At 44.4% G+C, this 24,674-nt stretch overlaps 1 protein-coding gene across 2 annotated transcripts in view; it reads left to right on the forward strand.

The window, feature by feature from the left end:
* The window catches only part of adka (adenosine kinase a), a 134,409-nt gene that overhangs the window by 40,479 nt on the left and 69,256 nt on the right, over positions 1 to 24,674 (forward strand). For both annotated transcript variants that reach the window (XM_088915238.1, XM_088915240.1), the window contains exon 5: positions 21,688 to 21,860. In XM_088915238.1, the coding sequence (XP_088771364.1) occupies positions 21,688 to 21,860 (173 nt within the window). The remainder of the gene's footprint in view (positions 1 to 21,687; positions 21,861 to 24,674) is intronic.

A 24,674-nucleotide genomic window follows, 5' to 3' on the forward strand; every position in this document is an offset into this window, starting at 1 on the left:
CCAAGGCTGCAAAATCAAAGACCGTCTCCCTGTTCAATGTGGAAATTCTCGAAAACAATGTTGTTTCCAATGTTATGAGAAAACAGTGCAATGAGAGTGTAGGGAAGGTGCGAGTAGAAACCCTGAATGAATGTGGGACTTACTGTATTAATAATAATAATAATAATAATAATTACTTACTTATATAGCACTTTTCTGGACACTCCACTCAAAGCGCTTTACAGGTAATGGGGACTCCCCTCCACCACCACCAGTGTGCAGCCCCACCTGGATGATGCGACGGCAGCCATAGTGCGCCAGAACGCTCACCACACATCAGCTATTAGTGGGGAGGAGAACAGAGTAATTAAACCAATTTATAGAGGGGGATTATTAGGACGCCATGATTGGTAAGGGCCAATGGGAAATTTGGCCAGGACACCGGGGTTACACCCCTACTCTTTTCGAGAAACGCCCTGGGATTGTGGTATTGTGGTGAAGAGGACCAGGAGATAGCGTCTGCTGGAGACTGGACTCCCCCTGGCACTTGCAGCCCTCCTGCAGAGTGCAGAGGGTGGTGACTAACATTCGTCTTTCAGAAGGTGCTGTACACTGCTCCTAAAGTGTATTTCTTTGTGTTTACGCAGCAGTGAATGTGGTTGAGGAATTCATTCAGTAATTTAGACAAGATCACAAACCCATGACAGGAGTACGAAATATTTTTTGAGTAAATCATTCTGTGATTTAGAGATTTGTTGCAGCACAATTCAGCTTTTTGTTTGTTTGTTTTTTTGCCAAAACCATGAACTGCTCCTTTGCTATGGGCGAGGACGCAGACTGAGAGGAGTAAACCAGCTTTGCATCATTCATTTGCAACACGAAGCAAATCAAAAGGGTCAAGGCAGCAGAGACACCGAGGCCTCTGTCTGTATGCGTGTCACCTGATGCGTGCATGTATTCTACCTTCTTTTTCCAGGCAACTGATGATAAATATTTAGCATGGCATGTTAGAATAATGTAGGTGGTCTTGACCAAGGTGAGGCCCTGTGCCTTTCCTTCTGAAAGAGCTTCTGGAGTCAAATCTGTCCTTCAGTAAAACTGTCCTTCACCCAAAAGTGCCAATCCTTCACTTTCCACAGGTTAATTGCTAAGAAAACAAAATAAAAAAACACAATTGCAGCCTTTGGATAATAACACAAACCTTTGGGGTGATGGTGGGGGAGCTTAAGAGCGTTGAATGAAAGAACGCTTATTTTTGTGCGGCCGTCTGTAACAGCTGCAGGAAATACCTCAGATTCTCCATCAGGAGCAAATCCTATTAACTTACAGGCCTTTCATTCAGGGTATTCACTGCACCTATAGTCTTCATTGGGGTTCTTTTGTGTTATGCTGATACCTGTATAAAGTGGTTGGGGGGGCTAGGAGCTGGGAAGCAGAAGCAGTAACTGAATAAAAAAATCCAGTCACCTGTAGCAACAGAAGTGAAGATGTTGCGATCTTACCAAATTCCCAACAGGTTCCTTCACACTTTCTCAGCCTAATGCTAAGCGGCTAGAGTCAGATCAGTTCATGATCAGGTTATATGAACCCCTGAGAATTGGAAAGTGATCCACAGAAACAGTCTTTCAGGTTCATGGGCACAAGCACTGCGCCAACTGGTCACTGAGTCGAGCTTGGGATTGAGGCTGCTGAGCTTGTCTGCGCTACAGCTGTGCATGATTTAAGCACATTTTGTGAATGGCTGTAAAAAATGGAGTGGGCCAGCCACAAGAGCAATGACTTAAAACTTTAGACTGAAAACCTCGGTTTGTTTGTATCTAATTGTTTGTGCCAGTGGGAATAAGGGAATGAGTAACTAAGCCAGACTGCTTTGGGTATAGTCCTATGCTCTAACCTACAGTTGCAAGAAAAAGTTTGCAAACCCTTTGGAATTACCTGGATTTCTGCATTAATTACCCATAAACACATCGTTTAAACATTCACAGTCCAGACTGGAAAAGGTATGTGAACCCTTGAATTTTGTAGCTGGTTAAACCTCCTTTAGCAGCAGTAACCTCCACCAAACATTTCCTGTAGCGGCTGATGAGACTTGCACAACGATTAGGAGGAATTTTAGACCGTTCCTCCTTACAAAACGGTTTCAGTTCATTGATATTTCTGGGATTCCTTGTGTGAACAGCTCTCTTCAGGTCATGCCACAGCATCTCAATTGGGTTGAGGTCTGGACTCTAGCTTGGCCATTCCAGAACACAAGTTTTCTTCTGTTTAAGCCATTCTGTTGTTGATTTACTCCTGTGTTTCAGGTCAACGTCTATTAAGCTTCAGGAGACAGACCACTACCCTGACATTCTCCTGTAAAATTTCTTGATACAATTTTGAATTAATTGTTCCCTCTATGATAGCAAGCTGTCCAGGCCCTGAGGCAGCAAAGCAGCCCCAAACCATGATGCTCCCTCCACCATGCTTCACTGTTGGGATGAGTTGGTGTGCTGTGCTTTTTTTCCCTCCAAACATGGTGTTGCACGTTTCTGCCAAAGAGTTCAACTTTTCGGTCATCCGTCCACAGAACATTGTCCCAGAAGCGTTGTGGAACATCCAGGTGGTCTTTTGCACACCTGAGACGTGCAGCAATGTTGTTTTTGGAGAGCGGTGGTTTCCTCCATGGTGTCCTTCCATCAACACCCTTCTTGTTCAGCGTGTTTCTTATAGTGGACACATGAACAGAGACTTTGGCAAGTCCAAGAGATTCCTGCAGGTCCTTCACTGTTGCCCTAGGGTTCTTTTTCACCTCCTTTAGCATTGCAGGCTGCGCAGGATGCTGTGATCTTTGCAGGATGCCCACTCCTAGGGAGAGTAGCAACTGTACTGCATTTCCTCCATTTGTAGAAGATTTGTCTCACTGTGGATTGATGAACACACAGGCCTTTAGAAATGCTTTTGTAGCCTTTTCCAGCTTTATGCATCTCTACAATTCTTTTTGATCAGGGCATGGTTCACATGAACAGCTCTTTCTTGAGTCAGTAACCAGCCTTTGTGTGCCTTTTTTATAGGGCAGGGCACCTCCAACCCACACCTCCAGTCTCATCTCATTGATTGGAACACCTGACTCCAATTAGCTTTTGGAGAAGTCATTAGCCTAGAGGTTCACATACTCTTTCCAACCTAGACTGTGAATACTTAAACGATGTGTTCAGTACTGACAAGAAGAAGTACCATTGTTTGTGTGTTATTAGTTTAAGCAGGTTGTGTTTGTCTATTATTGTGACTTAGTTGAAGATCAGACCACATTTTTCTGAGTAATAAATGCAGAAATCCAGGTAATTCCAAGGGGTTCACAAATGTTTTCTTGCAACTGTATGCCCCACCTGGTCTCCATGTGGCTCAGGTCGTTTCAGATACAAAATATTTCTGTTGTTCTGTGATCATGACAATAGGTTTTAAACATCTTCCACTTGAAAAGACACTGCTGCTCAGGCTGTCCTGCTGCAGCAGCTTCAACCCAATGAAAAGCAAGTGTGGCTGATTGTGTCTGAGAGTCTCACTGTCTCTTGGTGACTCAGGAGACCACCAGAGAGGCGTTATTTGCCTGGTTTTAATCGCTGTGTAGTATTCCCCATAAAAAGAAATGGTTGCAGAATTAAATTTACTGGTTATGTGGCTTGAGATTTATTTTCGGTTGCCATTAAATGTGACCCTACTGTTTTTGTCTATTATACTTTCCAGTCTGGGAGAAGTGCAGGTATCTGGTCATATTCCACATCTCTAAACCTTGGCCTAGGAGTATTGAGAAGCTTTCAGAAATAATTTTATTAATGGGCCTTTTCTGTCCACAGAAGTATGTCAGATTAGTTTAATGAATGCATGTAGCAAAGGGACTTTTTTGCAGTAACTTCAGAAAATGGTTTGAACAGTTTACAGTACCACCCAGTTGGCTGTTTAGAACACCAGAAGTCCTGAGGGTTAGAGGTTTCTGTGCAAATTGGAACCTCCTTTCTGGATAGAATGATGCCAGCAGAGCAGGAGGTTTGACTTCTCGTTTTTTGAGTTAATCTTTTATGACTTCGTTCTGTCAGATCTTAGACGTTAAAACGTAATGAGTGTTCGGATCCCCAGTGTTCAGAGCAGCAGTGTTTACGTGACAAACATTACTCTTGTGAAAAATGTCCGGTGTCCCGACCAGTCAGGACATTTATAGGTAGCTCCATCCCTTCTTTTCTGTCAGAGCAGCTCTGACAGTTGCTGCACTCTTCGAAACGTTAAAATTACAACCGGAAGCTATGATTTATGACTCAACCCTTCAGTACCGCAGGAAGAAAGAAAGGACCATCCTTTGTGAAACTGTGCTGTTCACTGTCTGGGAGGTGTAACAGTATATTGCCTGCTGTATTTCTGCAGTGTATGTTAAGTACATAATGTAAAGTGAAATGTACAGTGAATGCAGTAAGAAGACTCCAGGACTCTTCGCAAGTTGTCAGTTTACATGTAATTCAGTCTGTCAACCACAAGAGGGCAGCTTGTTTTCTGCTGTGCGGTTGATTGTCAGTTCATTCAACGGCCACCCCACCCCTATTATACTACTAAACTACTTTGTTTATTTTTAATTTTTAATTAATTTGGCATTGCTGGTTGTGTCACGGGGAGGAGGAGGAAGAGAGGTTGTCACAGAGAGAGCCCTGGGAGGCTAACCCCCCCCCCCCCCCCCCAGGTGGCACTGCACTGAGCCGCTAGTGGGCCCCCAGGCAGGGAATCCAGGTCAGCGATTGACTAGCGATGTCCCACATGTGGTCGAGCTCAGCGTGTCCTCGGAGCAGGGGTCTGTACCAACTGAGTCGCTTGGGAATATGATGTACTTTGATAGTTACCCTAATGTGTTGAGGTGTTGTGTGTCAGTCAAACTACTGCTATAGGTTTTACTGCACAGGATTTAATGTATTAATTATAATAATAATCATAAAAATTGCTTACACTTCTATAGTGCTTTTCTGGACACTCCACTCACAGTGCTTTACAGGTAATGGGTACTCCCCTCCACCACCACCAGTGTGCAGCCCCACCTGGATGATGTGACGGCAGCCATAGTGCGCCAGAACGCTCACCACGCATCAGCTATTGGCGGGGAGGAGAGCAGAGTAATGAAGCCAATTCATAGATGGGGATTATTAGGAGGCCATGATTGGTAAGGGCCAATGGGAAACTTAGCCAGGACGCCAGGGTTTCACCCCTACTCTTTTCGGAAAACACCCTGGGATATTTATTGACCACAGAGAGTCAGGACCTCAGTTTTACATCAGACAACACCTTTTTACAGTATAGTGTCCCCGTCACTATACTGGGGCATTAGGACCCACACAGACCACAGGGTGAGCACCCCCTGCTTGCCCCACTAAGACCTCTTCCAGCAGCAACCTTAGTTTTTCCCAGGAGGTCTCCCATCCAGGTAGTGACCAGGCTCACACCTGCTGAGCTTCAGTGGGCTTCTAGTTGTGAGTTGCAGGGTGATATGGCTGCTGGCTAAAATTATGAATTGATGTATTTAAGCTTTTGCATTTCCTTGATATTTGGGTCACCCAGGGGCAAATACATGATCCATTTTACTTAGATGAGAGAACCATATAATTGTCATCGATAATGTGCTGCTCACACTGGCATATCCCTATGTTTACCCAGTCTCGGTGTGAGTCAGTCATCTGCCTTCAGAAAACTGAGCTGGTTAAAACAGACAGAAGGACGTAAGAATGGTTACCAACAAGACCAGTCACACTTTGGGCCCATTAGGTAGTTAGTAGCTTCTTGATCCGAGGCTTCATCCTGCTGTTTCTTGAAGGAAGCCAAAGTTTTAGCTTCCACCACATGGCGTGTTCCACACACTCAGAACTCTTTGAGTAAAGACCACTTGGCCTTTTAAGACCAATTTAAGATCATAGTGCCCCTCTCAACCTGCCATTCTCCAATCTGCAGTAGTATTTCATTTCAGTCTTTCTGGCAGTGCACTTTATCTTTAAACTCTGTAATTGTAGAATGGCCAAAATTGCCACTATTGAAGGATATTTTATAGCTCACTGGTAGCTGATTTGTTGATTACTGCTATTATTCTTTAGATGCATTTTAGTGGAATAGGCCTTAGGATGCCATGAGTAAGATTTTGGACTGAACTGTGGGTTGGTGAAGTCATTCTCATTAGTTTCTGAATTCAGGGGCTAATTAAAGGGGCTTGTTCAGTTTGACAGCTTGTTCCAGACGAGTGCCACCCTCACTGCAGACGTTCTCATTATTGCTGTGCCTCTGTTGCCCAGTGTGTTGTGCCCAACTCGTGTGCTGCTGGATGTGAAGTCCTGGAAGAACATCAGCGTCTGCTCTGGCTCTGATTGCTCAGCTATTAACATTTAATTAGTTCCTGATCCTGTTTATAGTACACAAGAGTCTGGTGTTTTACTGCATACAGTACATCTTTTATCTTACTCCATAGATATCTTACTTCTTCTCTCTACAGTGTGTGACACAAGTGGACTTAAGAACTAGTTTGTTTTTCCGAAAAGCAAAAATCTATTAAGAACCTGAAAGACAACCCTCATGTAACTACTGCTGTCCACCTCCTACCTTTCCAAGGTGTGGGTTCTGTTTAACAGTGGCCCTGGAAATATTTAAAGGGGGAAAGCTATGATTATGTCACAGGGCGTGTTCTATAATTGAATTTGCACAGATAATGATCAATCTCCTGTATCCAAAACAGTTATTTGCAAATGTGCTATATGTCATAAATAAGCTAATTACGCTTGGCATGTTCATCGCTAATACCTCTTCTTGATTAATTAAATAGCTCTTCATCATTTCGCATTATACTTAACATGTTAATCTAAACAACAGGACACCCATTCCTTTCTGTACATAGATGATTTTGTAACTTCTGTGCTATTTTTGGTGCGTTGTTAATTCTTCTTTACTGTTTAATTATTTAGTCCCGACATAATGTATTGATGTGCACCAAGCTCACTAATTACAGTAATATTCCTTAATGAGAGATTTACTCTACTTCTTTATGATGCAAATAAATTTTTATCAGTTGACTCTGATAACATTTATTGTTGGTTTTCCTTATTGAAGTTATGCCTGCTTGGCTCACTTGCATAGTCATAAATAGACATAGACATAAATGTTCTGTTGGCTGCTAGCTAATATTTTTTTCTGATAGGAAATCCAACTGCATGAATCCATCAGTGTGTGATCTCTGTCATGTCTTATTACTTTAATATCAGCAGGTTACTTGAAAATGTCTCGGTAGAATTGCACACCCCTATATTTTTGTCTCACTTATGATTTACATAAATGCTTTTATTTTATATAGTAATTTTATGCAAATTGCATGCAACTTTTTGCAGTTCAAGTTAACCATGAAATTGTAGTTTAATTCTTTGTAAGACTGAATATCTTCTGTTAATTCAATCTTGTATCGAAGATGTCACTGGATGTTTAAGAGGTCTCCCTGCTAGCTGTGGTGCAAATAAATTCATTCTGGTTAGGAAATGTGTTGTGGCAGTCCCTGTTTTATCATGTATGTTATCAAGGAATAAAAATATTGCTTTCAGGGGCAAAACTTATAGTTTTAATATGCATAGTTTTATTTCTCCTGTGTCTATAAATAACTAGATTTAATTGGTGGAAATGCTATATGTACTGTGTTATTCTACATCTGTTTTAGACCCTTCTTTATTTATAATACTGTTGAAACAAAAAGTTTATATGTAAATGTGTATATGTGGAAATTGACATCCACTGTGAACGGAGACGGGTGGAATGAGTAGCACCCAGTAGTGTATATATATTTTAATTCAAGTGAATAGCATAAACATTTGATAAAGAGACTTAGTTTTATTTCTGAAAATGAGAATGCTCTTTAGTAAGATCACATGGGAAAGTTTAATACTTTTCGAGAACAACATGACTGATTGCTCTTTCCGCTGGATTTTGAAAAACCTTACAGGCGGACACAGTGTTAAGTCTTTAGGATCTGTCAGCTTTATGGCAGGAACTGTAGTAAATCCTGCAGTTTGATCTTGGAGGGGGATTTAATGATTTTTATATGACTGTTTACTTCCTTTGCCTTGTCAGCCTTATTTGTGTGTTGTCCTAGTTCTGGAACAGCTGGAGAGACTGTGGACATGCCCTTTAAAACACTGGGATAAGCAGATTTTCTTGCTGCCAAAACACCCTGAACAGCAAACAGGTCGAGAGTGTTTCTGTTTACAGTATGAGAACAGGTGGATTACCCTGTATCTAAAGATGAAATAGCAGCTGCATTTAGACTTTTTTTCTGTGCTTCTTTTGTACGTGTGCCTTGGTGTCAGTTTCAGGGGGGTTAATATTCTGAGATCTGTGAAGAAAATAAAAATACTCTTTCATGTTTGGCAGTTGTCCACCACAAAGGATGCAGTGATGGGCCTTCCAGTGTAACTGTCTAATTATGCTTGGCAGATGGGGTACTCAGTTAACTAGGGCACAGTGTTCTACCTTTCCCAGACATGACAACAAAAGGCACAACCAGTATGACAGGCTCTTCGGCTGAGAGACGGAGAAATGAGGTTTGTCACAGCCGTTCCTCCACTCAGTGTGTTACCACAGAAACAAATGTATCGAGTAAACGCTGGAAGGATTAGTGCTCTCAGGGAGTGTATCATGGCAGAGTAGTGGGTCGGTTTACACATGGTTTTCAGCCTCCTATTGTGACGGATTAAATACTTCAACCCTAATTAATGAGAATGCGGTTTATGCCACTTTCATGATTGATAAAATCTGGTGTGATAGATGTCTCTTATTACGAGCAGTTCATGTGTTCGCGTCTCTGTTTGTCAGGCAACGTCTTATTAATTCATCCTCTGTAGAAAAGTAAAACCCCTTTAATGCACTGTGGGGTTTTTTTTTGTAAGAAGGAGCTGGATGCAGAGGTTGTCTTCACTGTTATAAAAGCAGGTTGGGTCTGATTGGCAAATTGAGGTCTCACTTAACAGCTGGGGAGTGCGGCCTCTCGAGACTCCCCCGAGACCTGGACAAGCCGGTCAGTCCCCGACATCCTGGAATATCGGATGTCTCGCTCTGTTTAAGAGGAAAACGAGCTGGGGGAAAGAAAGCAGTTGAGGGGCTCGAGCAGGTGTGGATGCTTTTGCCTTTCCTGTTCTGGGATCTTAATCCATTGTAGTGGTGGAGGGGGTATTGCCCCCCCCCCCTCCCCAAAACATGGAGTTTGCGTGCCTGGTTTCCTGTGTAGTATCCCATACTGGGCTTCGACACCCAGGTGGAGCACAGCGGCTGTAAGCGGTCGTGACACAAAGACCAATGTGAGGTGGCCTCCTCAGCCAACACTTACACATTCGCTCGCAGCCTGTTTGATACACTGTAATGCAAACCACTCAAAGGAGAAGACCTCTCACCCTGTTTTCAACAAAGAATCGATCGGCATAAGAATGTGGGATCGCAGCATGAGACTGCTGGACTCTCAGGCCAGGATGCTGTGATGCTAAAAAGACGTACCAGAGCAACAGTCTTCCAAGAGAAGTGCAGCTGCTAGGTGGGGCAGAAGAGACTGCGACTTACTTGGTCTTTACACCCAAAAGTCCAGAGAGATTTCTCTTTTTGGGGTGTCTCAGCGTGGGTAGGTCCGCTCTTCCAAGAATGGAGCACAATGTCCCATTTTCAAGAGGGAAACTCCTGCAACTATTTTCAGGGTACTTTATTGTATCTTTATTGAAGCAGTCTGATTTTTCATGACCTCCTCGGTGACTTAACAAAAGAAGCCAATAAAACACTAGGAAAATAATCGTGGGACTTTAGAGAAAATTCAGCATCTATGTGCACGTAGGTGTTCACTTGCTTGCATTATTCCAGGATGCCGTGTATTCTGAAATGCCCAGGGTGTTGGCGCACACAAATTGTAACCCTTGCAGTTTTCTACACATCGCGAGCATTATGATTTTCAGTTGACTTCTAAATGTTGCCTCCAGTGGCTCTTAATAGCTTCCAGTGTGTAAACCAGCTGAATGTATACTCTTGAGTTACTGTTTTCTTTAACCTTTTGTAACTAAGGAGTTTGCATTATCCAGGTCTAAAATAAGTTTCACCTTTTGAACAATTTTTTCACAAATATCCCCCCATCTCACCACACGGTTTATTACCTCAAGGGGAGAAAGAACGCGCGTGTCCCTGGCTGGGTTTTGATTAAAGTCCTCCACGTCTTAGGATGTGACTTGGTAGAGCTCCCCCATTCTGCAGGTCTGACTGCCGGAGCTCTGTCCTGCCCTGTGCCCAGCCTGACCTTCGCCCAGGGTTGCGAAGGAATCCACCGACACAGCCGTCTGAGTACTAACTCAATTACATTTCAGCCTACGAGAAGAATTTTCAAAATACTTGGCATAGTTCCCCGATAACTAAAAAAAATAGATGAGTGCTAAGTTATCATTTACTTTTATGTATATAAAAAGCATATAAAAAAATTATATTCTTTTGGTTTCCTTCTCCAAAATTCAGACGAAAACCAATTTGAAGTGGCTATGGCTGAATTGGTGTTGTTTGCCCTCCTTTCGACTTAAACAAATACCGTTTGTGATACTGTATATAATAAGTTAGATATTCACAAGAGCAAAAATTCATACCTGCAGGCAAATAATTACAGTTTATCTAAGTTTTTAATCTTTCTGTAAAGAATGATCTGACATTCTTATGGAAAGTCTGCTTTGGAAATTTTCCACTTGGCATCTCACCAAGGCAAAACATATTATTATACAGTGGGTGTAGCTTCCTTGTGCCAATCACATCTGCTGGTGTAGCACTTCAAAATTCCTGTGGCTGGCAGCTGCTTGGTGTTTCAGTAAAACACACTGGAAGTAGCTGTACAGGGGATGCTTGTTCATTAACACATTCATTCTATATAAACTGTGCAGGTTGGTAATTGCCTAAGGCCAGCAATGCACTTAAGGTAAAGAAAGCTGTTTACCGCTTAAAATAATGTGGGTCAGCTGTAAATGCGTTCTCCTGTCTCGGTCACAGCCTGCCCTAATCCTTTTCTTTTATGTTAAATGTGGGGAAACGAGCACTAGGTTTCATGAAAGGAAAGCCTGGCCACATGATTGCACATCAAACAGCAGTTGTGTAAACTTGTCTGTGGGCTCCGTCTCAGTTGCTGAAAGACAGTGATGCTCTCCTGCAAGCTGTAAATATTAATCTGCTTGTTTCAAAGACATGCACAGTGCTGTAATCCAAGAGCACTTTACCAAAGGTTAAAGTGGACCGTGCTGAAGAGGATATAATTTAGGTCTGTAAAACTAGACAAAACCGCAAACTTGATCCGTTACTGTTGGTTGTGAATCCTGAAGTTGTGTTTTTAGCATCATTTTAGTCTCTCCAGCTCCTGTGGGGGGGGTGGGGGTAGGGCTTGGGTTGAGGTCGACTTAAATGAGAATCGCATAAAAGCATTTGATAATGTCCTTTCTGTATGGGAAGGAAGTTCCTGTAGAGTCACGTGGTATGTTAGGGAGATGGCACTTTACCTTTGCAGAACAGTCTCAGGGTTCATTCTTCTAATAGATGCGGAACATGTTAAATATGGTATTTAAGTTTACATAGCTCTTGTCGCTGATTTTAGATCTTTGAAGGAAACATTTTAAATCGGCTCTTTTACAGTGAGAAAAGAAGTGCTCGCTGGGGTTTTCAAAGGTTCTGAAGGTGTGCTTGAATTTGCACAAAACACTCTGAGAGGATTAAGGTGTCTTGAATCTTCCCCCTCTATCAGCTGAAGGCAGCTCAAGCTGCACAAACACACTGCAGGGTTACGGGCACTGTAACTGGGCATGTTCGCTGTCTGGGCTTCAGAAGGAGGGTCTCCAGGGCTGTGTGCCGGGCACGGGGCTGATAGTGCCCTCCTCCTGCACAGGGAAGGATCCTTCAGGCACATGTTTGCAGAATGGAGCTTCACCCGGGGTGCCAAAGCTAATAAGAAGCTAAAGACCAGGATGTGGAACACAAATCGGTTAGCACCAACCTCAAAAGAAAAAGCTCTCATTCATCCAAAGTATCTTTTTCATCAAAATCACGGAGAGAGATGTCAGTGCCTCCCTTGTACTCCAGGATGCATTTTTTTACAGGAATGAGCACATATCTTGTGGAATTTAGTACTCCGAAGAGTGTTTGGGCAACGTGGGACTGAAGTGGGATCTTTTCCTTATGGCAGCTGTGTCTAGAATTCTTTCAGGTGACACAACATGATAAATCAAGACGAGCCCATGAGACGAGAGGGCTGAATTGTTTTCATATGGTTATTCTTAAGTGAAATGTGTGCTATACATAAAAACGCTGAACGTTTTTTGGGTGAAACCTGATGCAGGACTTGGCTGAGGGAGAGCTCCATTTGGCCCATAGCAGAGAGGGACTTTGGGAGCTATTACTAAATAGAATTCACATTTTGCTTTTCAGATGGATTTAACTGTAGTGTACACTCCCAAGTCTGACCCTATTAACATTCTGCTGTGTCTAGAAACTCAAGGCACAGTTAAGCATTTACAGGATATAAGGTTTTTGGAACAGAAGGTGTTGTGCTTGGCAGTCGGGAGAATTCTGAAAGACATTTTTATGGATGTAGAAAATCCATCTGTGACAGTCCTCAGGATTTTCTTTATCCTACAGTAAACCGAACCATTTTCTGATGAATATTTTTATTGGACAGGTTCTTCTGAGTTCTAATTTTTTAATCCAGTCTGTTGATTAATATTTTTCTTGTCTTGACCGTAATTTTGTCTGGTTTAAAAATCTACCCCTCTCAAGCTTTTAAAGTGCACGTGTTTACTTCTGAGTGAAGGAGCCAGTGCCAGTCTGGTTCAGGTGGTAATCAGATCGTGATAATTACTGCTTCCCAGAAAGCACAAAAATATTTTGTTTGACAATTTAAGAGTTTAGCTGTGGCACCGGCTGCTTTGCTGCAAAGCCCATCATTGCTTTGTGTGAAAAGAGTCTTTCGTTTGGATTAATTCCAGGAAGTAGGAAGTAAACAAGATGCCATGTTTGAGCTGTTCAGTTGTGAGGAAGGTTTTGATTCATTTGGTTTGTGACGGTTCAAGCCTGCAACAACTTCACACGTTGTAAAAGTAGTCCTGTGCACATTGTCTTAGAGATGCAGTTAGTGGGACTGAACGCAAGAACAGTAGTCCTCATTGGACTGAGGGGAGCCAGACTCTGAAGCGTTGTTTGGTTTGTGGGATTGTAGCTTCTCCTGGACCTTCTGAAATAAGACAAGGCTATGGACCTGCCAGGAATTCACATCTGCGGGGGGTGTTTGATAGACGTTATGTGCAGTTTGCATCTTTGTGTCTCATTCTGAGCTGCTCCTTTTTACTTGAAAACATGTAAGAGTTAAACATTCAGGGACGAAGTATTGTTCCAGCTGCTCTGAGATCTGGATTTTATGGTTCCATTAGTGTTCGAGATCAAGACAGTGCAAATTGAACATGACTGGCAGGAACGCAGCCCCTTTGGTCTTTTTATTTTGTGAGTGTTAAGTTCCCAAATGTACGGAATAATTCTTCAAAAAAGAGCAGTGCAACGCTCTTGCTGTCCGAAACAGTAACACTTGGAAGTCCTGGCATTGCGGATTGTATACAACAGTTTAGGAGAAAACAGCTTAAAATGCACTTCATGACTAGTGTACGTTATTACATATTATCACAACATAAAATCGCATTACTGCTATTTAGCATTGTGCACTCTGAAGGATTACATGAATAACTGTCAGTGGCTTGCTTCTGAGCACCCATTGTGAGCTTTCCCTACTGTTCTTTCAGGAGCTGTTGAGAGGACTCTTGCTTTTACAGTGGCTTTGTCACCAAGATGTCACACAGAGTTCAGTGGGTCTAGCAGCCTGTTCCATGCTCCCCACCCCTTTGTGTAAAGAAGCAGCACCAGTCTGATTGGAGGCTCTCACCCAGCCCTTTCTTAAAAGAAGCCAGGGCATTAGCTTCAGCGTCGTGGCTGGGTAGCCTGTTCAACTGCACTATGCTCCACTCATACACCCGACACTTTCTTTTTCAAGTGCCGGTACGAAATCAGTAACTGCTGCAAATTTTTGCCAAGTGTCAGAGGCCCACTGAGGGCCAGTGAGCCACAGGACTACGATCATTCAGGTTCTCTCCAGCTTTAGGACCCAGATTATCCTGCTGTCGGCTTTTCACAGCTGTTCAGTCTCATTGGGAAGGTTTTCACATACTGAAACATTGTGTCTGTTTGTGATTATCCTCTTAAATGATGATGCATCGGGTGTTCTTTATGGTTTTGTAATAACACCCTTATTTTTCACGGGCATGTAGGCATTATTTATCCTGGCTGTTTCTATGGAGATTAATGAAATATAACTGACTACAGTGCTCTGCTCTTGGCACCCGCTGAAGGAATCTGGAAGGTTATCAGAATGATAAATCAAAACAGTTCCCTGTTATCTTGGTCTCGCTGCAGTTTTCCGTCCCACTTCCACGGTAGTTTCAGACTCATGAAAAGAAAACAAACTTTGTAAATGAATGTATTGTTCCAATGAGTTTGACCGTCACAAGTCATTCCAGATCGTCTGCTTCCAGCTCCTTGTTCTTCTCTTTCGTCTTGTGTTTCCACCTGTTCTCCCTGCAGATCTTTCAGCTGTGCAGGGCTGACCGCTAGGAGCTCCTGTACCTCTCTGCTGCTATTCCAAGGCTCCAAAGTTTCAAAATCAAAACCTGGGTCATTTCTTTTAAAATACAATAATCTACATGCCATTCAGAATATGCTGTTAGGTGTGGATTTTTGTGAAAGCCACTTCAGCTTGTTTTATTTTATTATTTTTTTTAGACAAGAGGATTTTAGCTTTGTTGTAGAAGAATCATTATATCAGCCTGATTAATTAGAATATACAGTAGCATTTTGGAACATTGTGCAGTATTTCTTACCGAGAAGAATTGGTAGAAGACAAAAGGCTAGAAGAAAATTGTGTTAAAATGAATGTAGTTTGCTTCTCGGGCATTTGAAAGCCTCAGGGTGCTGAGCCCTGCCTTGTCTTGTCTATACTTCCAGCAGCTGCGGTTTTTCTGCTGTGGCAGTGTGGAATTGCAAGGGAAAAGGCCGGTCCCTGTCTGTCCCAGTGCTGCAGACACCCAGCCCTTTTGTGGCTGATCTGACCCGCCCTCCAGCAGCTTCTCCCAGCCTTCTCGCCTGCCCGCACAACTATTGAATGGCTCTTCTATCGGGGTCATTGAGAAGTTAAGAGCTTTATTTAGCTTACCTGCGGAGCAGCCTAGGCATCTATGAACAAGATACTTTGACAGGGATGGACTGTGTAAGCGGAGAAGCGGCGCTGCAGGCTTGCATTTTGGTAACTTGATCAAATATCAGTGCCGGCAGGAAGGAGTGTGTGTGAGTGTACTGCATATTATGTTGAAATGAACATGTTTCAGGCAATGGATTAAAGAACAGATATGTGCATCTTGACTAACTTTGGGCTGTCAGATCCAAATAAGCTCATAACAGCAATGGATCTACTGTTGTTTGGTCAACAAAGAAAGTCAGCGTTTTGGTCTGGCATCTAGCAAGCGAGTGAAAGCTGTTTTGAATGTGATGGGTCTGGTTGGTTTTTATTTGTAAAAGCACGCGTGAAAAAATAACAAATAGTATCCGTTTTATGAGTAGACGTCACATGTGGACTCTTAGTGGCTGGGATAGGTAATAGTCCAGGACCTGGGCGAATGAAGATGAACTCTGGGAGGTGAAGAACAGGGCCACTGTAAAGATGGAAAGACCGGCCAGGCGGGGTGGCCAGGCGGGCTGGACCTGAAAGAGCAGCTCTGCTGGGTCATGTCACCTACCCCGCCAGCAGAGGACGCCCTCTGAAAACAGAGAGAGGTGTTCCCAGCTTGTCTGCTGTGTGCAGAAGATCAAAGCTCAGTGCTGGGCCCGCCCGAAGCCTGGCGCAGACCCACCTGCAGTGCAGCGCGGCGCAGCCTGCCTCTGCGAGCGACACACCGTCTCCGCCAGCTGGGCGCCAGCGCCTGACACTGGATTAGGAGCATTACTTTCGAAAGCCTTCAGCCATTTCCCTGTACTTTACAGGGCAGCTTGGAAAATATAATACTCCTTTTTATGATAAGTTAATACTAGTGATAAATCAGTTTCGATTTTATAAAGCCTTGGAATGTTAAACTGACAGAAGGTCTGTTTATTCCCATGTGATCTTGCCAGGGAAATATTTGAACGGCTCAGGCTTTCAATGTGGTTTTGCAGATTTTAATTTCCCCATGGGTTCTTCTGAGCAAGAATGACCCCCTTGTGACTGTGCCATGGGGATCAGATTCTAGTTTAGAAAGTATCATCGTGTTTATCCTGTAAATAAGTCTTCTCCCAGGGGAGAAAGGAAACAGCAGCGTGACTAGCATGTTTTAGCGCTGAGGGAATCTGGGTGTTTCCTTTTAAGATAAACCTGGCGCCTTGAGATTGCAATACCCTTCTGGTTTCTTCACAAACCACCATGCTGCAGGAGATTCCGGTGTGCTTAGAGAGTGGAGCTTCAGAGCACTGGAGATAAAGACTCTACTGGTGTCATGTACCTCACACTGGAACCAGTCCCACTTCACGTCACCTGGCCAGGTTTCCAGATTTTTATCTTAACGTCTTTCCTGAGAGGGCAAGAGCAGCTGTTTGGCATTTTCATTCCTGGGTGGAATGTGAAATCACTGCTGTGTCTCCACACGGTGTAGATTCCTGGGAGACACAAGGCCAGTGCAAGTTGCCAGTGGCATGATAAAGGCAATTAAGAGACACCAAGAGTCTTTCTCACCTTTTGAAATCTGAAAGCCCAGTAATTGCTAATACGAGTGGGATTTTTCCTTGTACCAGGTCTGATGAAGGACAATAGGAATCCCGCATTAGAGTTGTACTCAGATATTTTTTAGAACATTCCTCAATCTAAAACGATCCCTCAAGAGTTTAAAGAGTTTATCTTTTCATCCATACTCTACTCAAAACTCTACTCACTGCAAGCTTTTTAAATCTGAGCTATTGGAGTCCTGTCTGGTTCCATATTTTGCTGCCTATATTGTATTTCCAGACATCAAGTATGCTTGAAAGGTAGCACCTCTGTATGGGACAGGCCATGGTTCTGACAGCCCTCAGTTCATGCAGTCATTGTTCATTAAGGGGTTTCTGGACAGCGGGAGCGAGCCCTTCTGGACAGCGGGAGCGAGCCCTTCTGGACAGCGGGAGCGAGCCCTTCTGGACAATAGGAGCGAGCCCTTCTGGACAGCGGGAGCAAGCACTTCTGGACAGCGGGAGCGAGCCCTTCTGGACAGCGGGAGCGAGCCCTTCTGGACAATAGGAGTGAGCCCTTCTGGACAATAGGAGCGAGCCCTTCTGGACAGCGGGAGCGAGCCCTTCTGGACAGCGGGAGTGAGCCCTTCTGGACAATAGGAGCGAGCCCTTCTGGACAGCGGGAGTGAGCCCTTCTGGACAATAGGAGCGAGCCCTTCTGGACAATAGGAGCGAGCCCTTCTGGACAATAGGAGTGAGCCCTTCTGGACAATAGGAGTGAGCCCTTCTGGACAATAGGAGTGAGCCCTTCTGGACAGCGGGAGCGAGCCCTTCTGGACAATAGGAGCGAGCCCTTCTGGACAGCGGGAGTGAGCCCTTCTGGACAATAGGAGCGAGCCCTTCTGGACAGCGGGAGTGAGCCCTTCTGGACAGCGGGAGTGAGCCCTTCTGGACAATAGGAGCGAGCCCTTCTGGACAATAGGAGCGAGCCCTTCTGGACAGCGGGAGCGAGCCCTTCTGGACAGCGGGAGTGAGCCCTTCTGGACAATAGGAGCGAGCCCTTCTGGACAGCGGGAGCGAGCCCTTCTGGACAGCGGGAGCGAGCCCTTCTGGACAGCGGGAGCGAGCCCTTCTGGACAGCGGGAGTGAGCCCTTCTGGACAATAGGAGCGAGCCCTTCTGGACAATAGGAGCGAGCCCTTCTGGACAGCGGGAGCGAGCCCTTCTGGACAGCGGGAGCGAGCCCTTCTGGACAGCGGGAGTAAGCCCTTCTGGACAGCGGGAGTGAGCCCTTCTGGACAATAGGAGCGAGCCCTTCTGGACAGCGGGAGTGAGCCCTTCTGGACAGCGGGAGCGAGCCCTTCTGGACAGCGGGAGTGAGCCCTTCTGGACAATAGGAGCGAGCCCTTCTGGACAGCGGGAGCAAGCCCTTCTGGACAGCGGGAGTGAGCCCTTCTGGACAATAGGAGCGAGCCCTTCTGGACAGCGGGAGTGAGCCCTTCTGGACAATAGGAGCGAGCCCTTCTGGACAATAGGAACAAGCCCTTCTGGACAGCGGGAGCGAGCCCTTCTGGACAATAGGAACGAGCCCTTCTGGACAGCGGGAGCGAGCTCTTCTGGACAGCGGGAGCGAGCTCTTCTGGACAGCAGGAGCGAGCCCTTCTGGACAATAGGAACAAGCCCTTGTGGACAGCGGGAGCAAGCCCTTCTGGACAGCGGGAGTGAGCCCTTCTGGACAATAGGAGCGAGCCCTTCTGGACAGCGGGAGTGAGCCCTTCTGGACAGCGGGAGCGAGCCCTTCTGGACAGCGGGAGTGAGCCCTTCTGGACAATAGGAGCGAGCCCTTCTGGACAGCGGGAGCGAGCCCTTCTGGACAATAGGAACGAGCCCTTCTGGACAGCGGGAGCGAGCTCTTCTGGACAGCGGGAGCGAGCTCTTCTGGACAGCAGGAGCGAGCCCTTCTGGACAATAGGAACAAGCCCTTGTGGACAGCGGGAGCGAGCTCTTCTAGACAATAGGAGCAAGCCCTTCTGGACAATAGGAACAAGCCCTTCTGGACAGCGGGAGCGAGCTCTTCTAGACAATAGGAGCAAGCCCTTCTGGACAATAGGAACAAGCCCTTCTGGACAGCGGGAGCGAGCCCTTCTGGACAGCGGGAGCAAGCCTAATTCATGCCATGCTCTAGAACCTTAACTGTGCATGACATCGGAGTGATAGAAGACATCGACCAGAGGCTTCAGCCGGAGAAAAAAAGAGCTTGTTACCTGATTGAGTGAAAAATACTCAGCCCTCTCTCTTTGATCACTGGCACTTTGCAGGAAAGAGTGGTTTAATAGAGCCTGCCACGGCTCATCATCGTCAATACGCTCTGACAAGCCCTTTGCCTTCTGGTTTTTGATGTCACTACTGACAGGTATTGATGGGCAGACGTTTAGCTTTTTTTTTCCTCCCTGAATTGGTAGTGTTAGTACAATGTGGAGCTAAAAGAGCAGAATAGATTTTTCATACCCTCTTTGGGTTCAGCCTTCAGAGAGTTATTTCAGCCTCCTAAAAATAGTCTGTATTGAATTTTGCCAGGTTGATAAGCCTGTAATTAATGTTGCCATCATCTGCTGCAGAGACTTCTAATCCCCTAAGGACTCTGCTGGTTATAAGAGCTTTTCAGGTTAAGGGCTTTTTATAGCCCTTATTTATGAATGGACTCGCTAAGCTAAACAGTATTAAATTGTTATGACATGTCAAAGGTGAATCAATCTGACTAACCTGTTGCATAGGGTACCAATGCAATTACTCTAATGCGTTAGATACAAACAGCTCAATTTATCAGCCGAAAGAAGTGCTGCATGAGACAAGGGATTGTCATCCTTCAGGAGCAGCGTGATTCGCTGTCCACAGCAGGACATTTATTACTGCTTTGTATGGGAGGAGATACTGCCCAGCTGTTATTTTTTTCATTTCTCAAAAGTTCAGGGTTAGGCTCCGGCTCCTCGAGGGATAAAGCGGAATTATTGGAAAAGGAGGGAAGGAATGGATATTCCAGATTTTAAAAGGTCTGCTTGCGAGTTTCCATTTTTTTGCATTGCTTTATGGTATAGATGAGCTGAAAACAAAACAGCGGCAGTGGCGGTATTTAGTATGTAAGAGCAACAGCCGAAAAACTCAAAAGAGACTGAAGACGGTCACTTACTGCCCCCAGTTATTGCCCGGACACACACTGGCTCCACAGGGTGTCCAGGACCACCGGGGGGTCTGTTTGTAATAAGGTTAAGTCAAAGGCATCATTCACTGCTTAAAATAATGGTTATTCATTTGAAATATACTGTTCTCCTCAGTAAGATGGGGGAAAACAGACTATTCTGCATGCGTTTCTTGGTACCCTGCTTCGTGGGGTTTCCGCAGTTGCCTGCCCCCCTTTTCTGATTTTTATTTTTTATTTTTCTGAATTCCGGAATAGCTTTTGCTTTGGCTGTGCTGTTTTATCTGCTGCCTGGGGCGAAATCCCTCGCAGTGTCCTGCCTGCTGCTTAATTTCAGTCCTCCGTTCCACTGTAATGAAGCATCTTGATGTGCATTTGTCAATTTGTGTGTGTCTGGCACTGCTGGATAATTGGGATGTGACTAAGCATGAATTTCCATTGCTGGGTTGCTTGACCTTTCCATAACCCATAGATAGTGCCTGGTAGTAATGGAGGTATTATCTTTTATTCAAGTCACAATTGGAAAGCGCTTGTCAGCGGGGTTCCAGGATGGAAATTAATTGACAGAACTCCTTACTCGTACAGTAGCTTGAGAAAGAGAGCTTACTTATCGTAATTGCATGATTTTATAATGACTTCAATGGGTTATCTCTGCACTGGGCAGGAGAGGTACACCTGCGTTTTAAAATCATTTAAACGCCAGTGCGAACATCCGATGTCTCCACCACCAGTTTCGTTTCTTTTCTCTCTCATCTTTGAAAATCAGACCATACAGATGTTTCCTATGGCTCTTGTTCCTGCTTATTTCACTCTTGAAATGAGCTGGGAAATCCAGAAGTTCTTTACCCTAAATTAGTCCTTACCTGTGAGCCTTTGTGGTCTTGGGGTTTTTTAAAAAATGTTTCGGATCTTGGCTCTGCTTGAGGCCTCAGTGTGAGCTCGGTGGGAACTGGTCACTCAGCAGATGCGTCTTAGCTGCAGTGGTCTTGCTTTCTCTAGGGCTCCAAGAGAGGTTGTAGGCCCAGTGTCTTTACTCCCCCACCTCAGGGGCCTTCTCTCTAATGCAGCTGCAGAATGAAACCAAGGCCGTCGTGTCAGATGGATGTAATGAAAATAGCAGTGGTTTGCATTGTCTCATATTTCTTCAGTGTGGAATAAACAGGGAGAATTTATGTGTACTGTGCAAACCTTTTTATAGAGATGTAGCAGCTCTGGTTTGTGCGAGATGATTAATTCCACGTATATGCAGGTCATTCTAGGCAGAGGCAACGTCTTTGTCACAAGGGGGCCCTGTCAGGAACATACGCAAGGTTGCAGTAAAACAAGCAAACATAGCATCATGTGCAACAATAAATCTTAGAAGGTTAAACCCATGTGCACTCAGCTCTGAAAAGGCCTTTTCATCATCCTGTTTAAAGCAGGATCAGCTACACTGTTCCTTGTGTTAGCTGGAACAGGAGGACGTTTTGTTCTTGTCTTGAGAATGTTTGATGTGGAGGTGCTTGAACCTTCCCCAGCCCCTTGCTGAGATAGGTAGCCGGGTCTTTCTCCAAGAAGGAGGAAGGGAGTGAAATAGATTGTAGGAGTGTTGTTGTAATGCTTGGCTCTGGAGGCGCAGCCCCGGTGTGCAGGTCTGCATCCAGTGCCTGTTTGACACTCTCGGGGTGCAGATGTTGCCCACCGAGCTGATTGTCTTTCCTGTTGTTCTCTCCCCAGTGGATGATCCAGCAGCCTCACAAGGTGGCGACGTTCTTCGGCTGCATCGGCACGGATAAGTTCGGCGAGATCCTGAAGAGGAAAGCCGAGGAAGCCCACGTCGACGCTCACTACTACGAGCAGAGCGAGGAGCCGACAGGAACTTGTGCAGCCTGCATCACTGGCGACAACAGGTCAGCCGGCTGTCCGGGGGAGCGCCCTTCTTGTTTCCTCAGGATGTGCTGGGATTTCTGTTCTCAGGCATTTCCTGGGCTGCTGATAAACCTCTTTTTGCCGAGAGATTTAAAAGCAGTGCTGTTGCACTCTGATGTCAGTTAAAAATGGAAGCACGCCCCAAACTAAACCCATTTAGAGTTGGTTTTGTCCGAATCTGGTTCGGTTTGCCAGTGTATCACCAAGAGACAGTGCAATAGCACATTGACAGCTGGTCATTCAAATTCTGTTGCAGTGAATTCATCCTGAGCCGCAGGAAACAGTGTTTGTAATTGGAGACGTTTGCAGCAGTCTGAATGTATTTCTCAATCCGTTAATCATTGTTAAATGGTATTTGTGAAGTGAAAACATGGCTGAAACAAGTCATCATACAGATCTTAAGAATCAGGCCAAGAGAGGTAGACCCTATGGTCAGAATGTCACCAGTTCGAGTCAGAAAGGGCAGGAGGAATTGCACAGCTGGTGTGAGCCAAGGTAGCCTGAGGATGCTGAATAACACACACAGGCTTGTGGGAGTGGGGGCAGGCTGTCCAAACACGTTGTTGAAGCCGATAGTCCATCTTCTTTCAAGAAGCAGCTGGGAAAGATCCTAGATCAATTAGCGGTTAGCAGCCAAACGGGCTACTTGAACCAAAAGCCTCTTCCTGATTGTCACTCTTCTTCTTCTGCTTCTTCTTCTTCTTCTTCTTTTTCTGCTTCTTCTTCTTCTGCTTCTGCTTCTTCTGCTTCTTCTTCTGCTCTTCTTGAGTGATTTTGCAAAGTGAATGTTGCTTTCAGAGGGAAGCATGTGCAGTTCTCAGAATTCGGTGCTGCTATGAGGATTGTTGGAGTAAGACCAGGTGATCCCCAGATATTTTATATAGGTATAAAAAGGAAAAGCTTTCTAAATATGTCTCTAGAGGTGAAAAATTCTTTCGGACTGGGCCTTGTCGTATCATGCCCATCACTGGTTTTAATATCACTGCCTTCCTCATTAATATTTCATTGATAGCTTTTAGCCAGATTGCCGATACAGGTACTGTAATATGCAAAAGATTTGAAGCTGGTCTGCAGAACGGAAAATTCACTGTGAAAGAGTTTCAAATAAAAAATCTGAAAGGGGGAAAACCTTCCAAAGTCTTGTAAACAATCTCTCAAGAATTTAGAAAATGAGGAAAAAAAATTCAGTTGACAGTTAGCAAGAATTAAAGAAAGGAAGAAAATCTGTTTTAAAGCTGTTTTTCATGTTTTAGACATCTTTTGACAGCTTTGCTACTACCTTGTAACTACAGCTTCCAGTAGCATTTTTATGACAGCATTTTGCTGCTTTACAGCAGTTTACAGACGTTCTCTCTCACAGGACACCCCTTTACTCATCTTCCAGTAGTTCAAAATATTAAATATGTCTTTAAAACCAAAAAATTGGAAAGGAAAGATGAAAGGCACCTCTTATCTTTGAAAATTAGTTTGAACTCCGGCTCCCTTAGCAGTTTCTTCTAAATCATAAATTATGCAGTTGTAAAATTCTTTCAGTTCCAAGAAATGAATTTCAGTGTAGCATGTTTGCTGTACTGGCTAATGTACTTCTTCTCTCTACCCTCGTCATAAATTTATTACCGTTTTTATCTGTTTATCACCAGATTGTGATATTAATAGAGTATTAATAGAGTGGTTATAAATCTATCTTCCACTTAAGTGTTTTTCGCACACTTTATGAGGCACAACCCACATTATATGAATGCCATTATCTGAATACAGGAAATGTTCATGATGATCAAAGACCACATTGAGATGAATGCATTTTTATGCTTTAATACTGTTTCAAATATCTATCTGGAATGCAGAAGCTAAAATAAAACAGCTCCTTCTTTCATGATGTACGGCTTTTTTAATAAATTACAGGTTGATAGATTCAGAATCTTGAGTTTATGTATTGGTTTTATAGACATTGCATGAAACAGAAAAAATATTGATTTTTTTAGTCCTCTTAGTGCTTGCAGCACCTTACAGTTCACGTAATGCAGGCATGAGTCAGGATTTGAACAATGCTCTTTGCGTATGTGTAGATGTAGAAATTGTTGTTCTTTTTAATGCAGAGCTTTCAAACTCGTCTCCTAATTTATGGTTTTCAGTTGTAGGGCAGATTTCTCTGCCTGTCCCTGGTGCAGATGAAGGCAGAGAGGTCACCAAGCATTTTATAATACACCTTGTTCATTCTGTTCCTCATTGACAGCCCATTTGAGGATCAATAGCCCTTCTGAAGGGTCTGCAGCACAAAGCCTTAATCTGCTTCCACTGAAGATGTCAGTCAGTGGCGTCTCGGCAAGGCTGTAAAGACTGGCTTGAATATATTAAGAGATGAACAGTAGCTGAGGCACAGGAATACGCCTGAAAGGTCAGACACAGCTCTAGGGGACTCCCCGTGCTTTTTATAGCTGTTCATCAGGCAGAGCAGGGGTCAGAAGTTTTGGCAGGAAGTGTAAAGAACCCAGAATGTGAGAGCCCCCACGATAAGATGTGCTTTTGTACAGATAAGAAAGCAAAATGACGGAGGTCAACCCCCTCCTTCTACTGCCCCCCGAAGAGCCTCCAGTCAGAGCAGCTCCAGGTAGGGGATCTGGAGTTGTCCGTCCCTGCGTGGACCCAGGAACTAATGGGGAATGACTTTTTGTGAAAAGAAAAATAAAAGTGGAGCTTTTGGCAATTTTGCTGAAGCTTGCTAAATGTATATTTTCTCCGTGGGGAAAAAAAAAATTAACGTTTATTTTTTATAGCCACACAAATTACTGTAACAT

Source organism: Atractosteus spatula, chromosome 5, assembly GCF_055471065.1.
Source record: "Atractosteus spatula isolate fAtrSpa1 chromosome 5, fAtrSpa1.hap1, whole genome shotgun sequence".
Taxonomy (NCBI): domain Eukaryota; kingdom Metazoa; phylum Chordata; class Actinopteri; order Semionotiformes; family Lepisosteidae; genus Atractosteus; species Atractosteus spatula.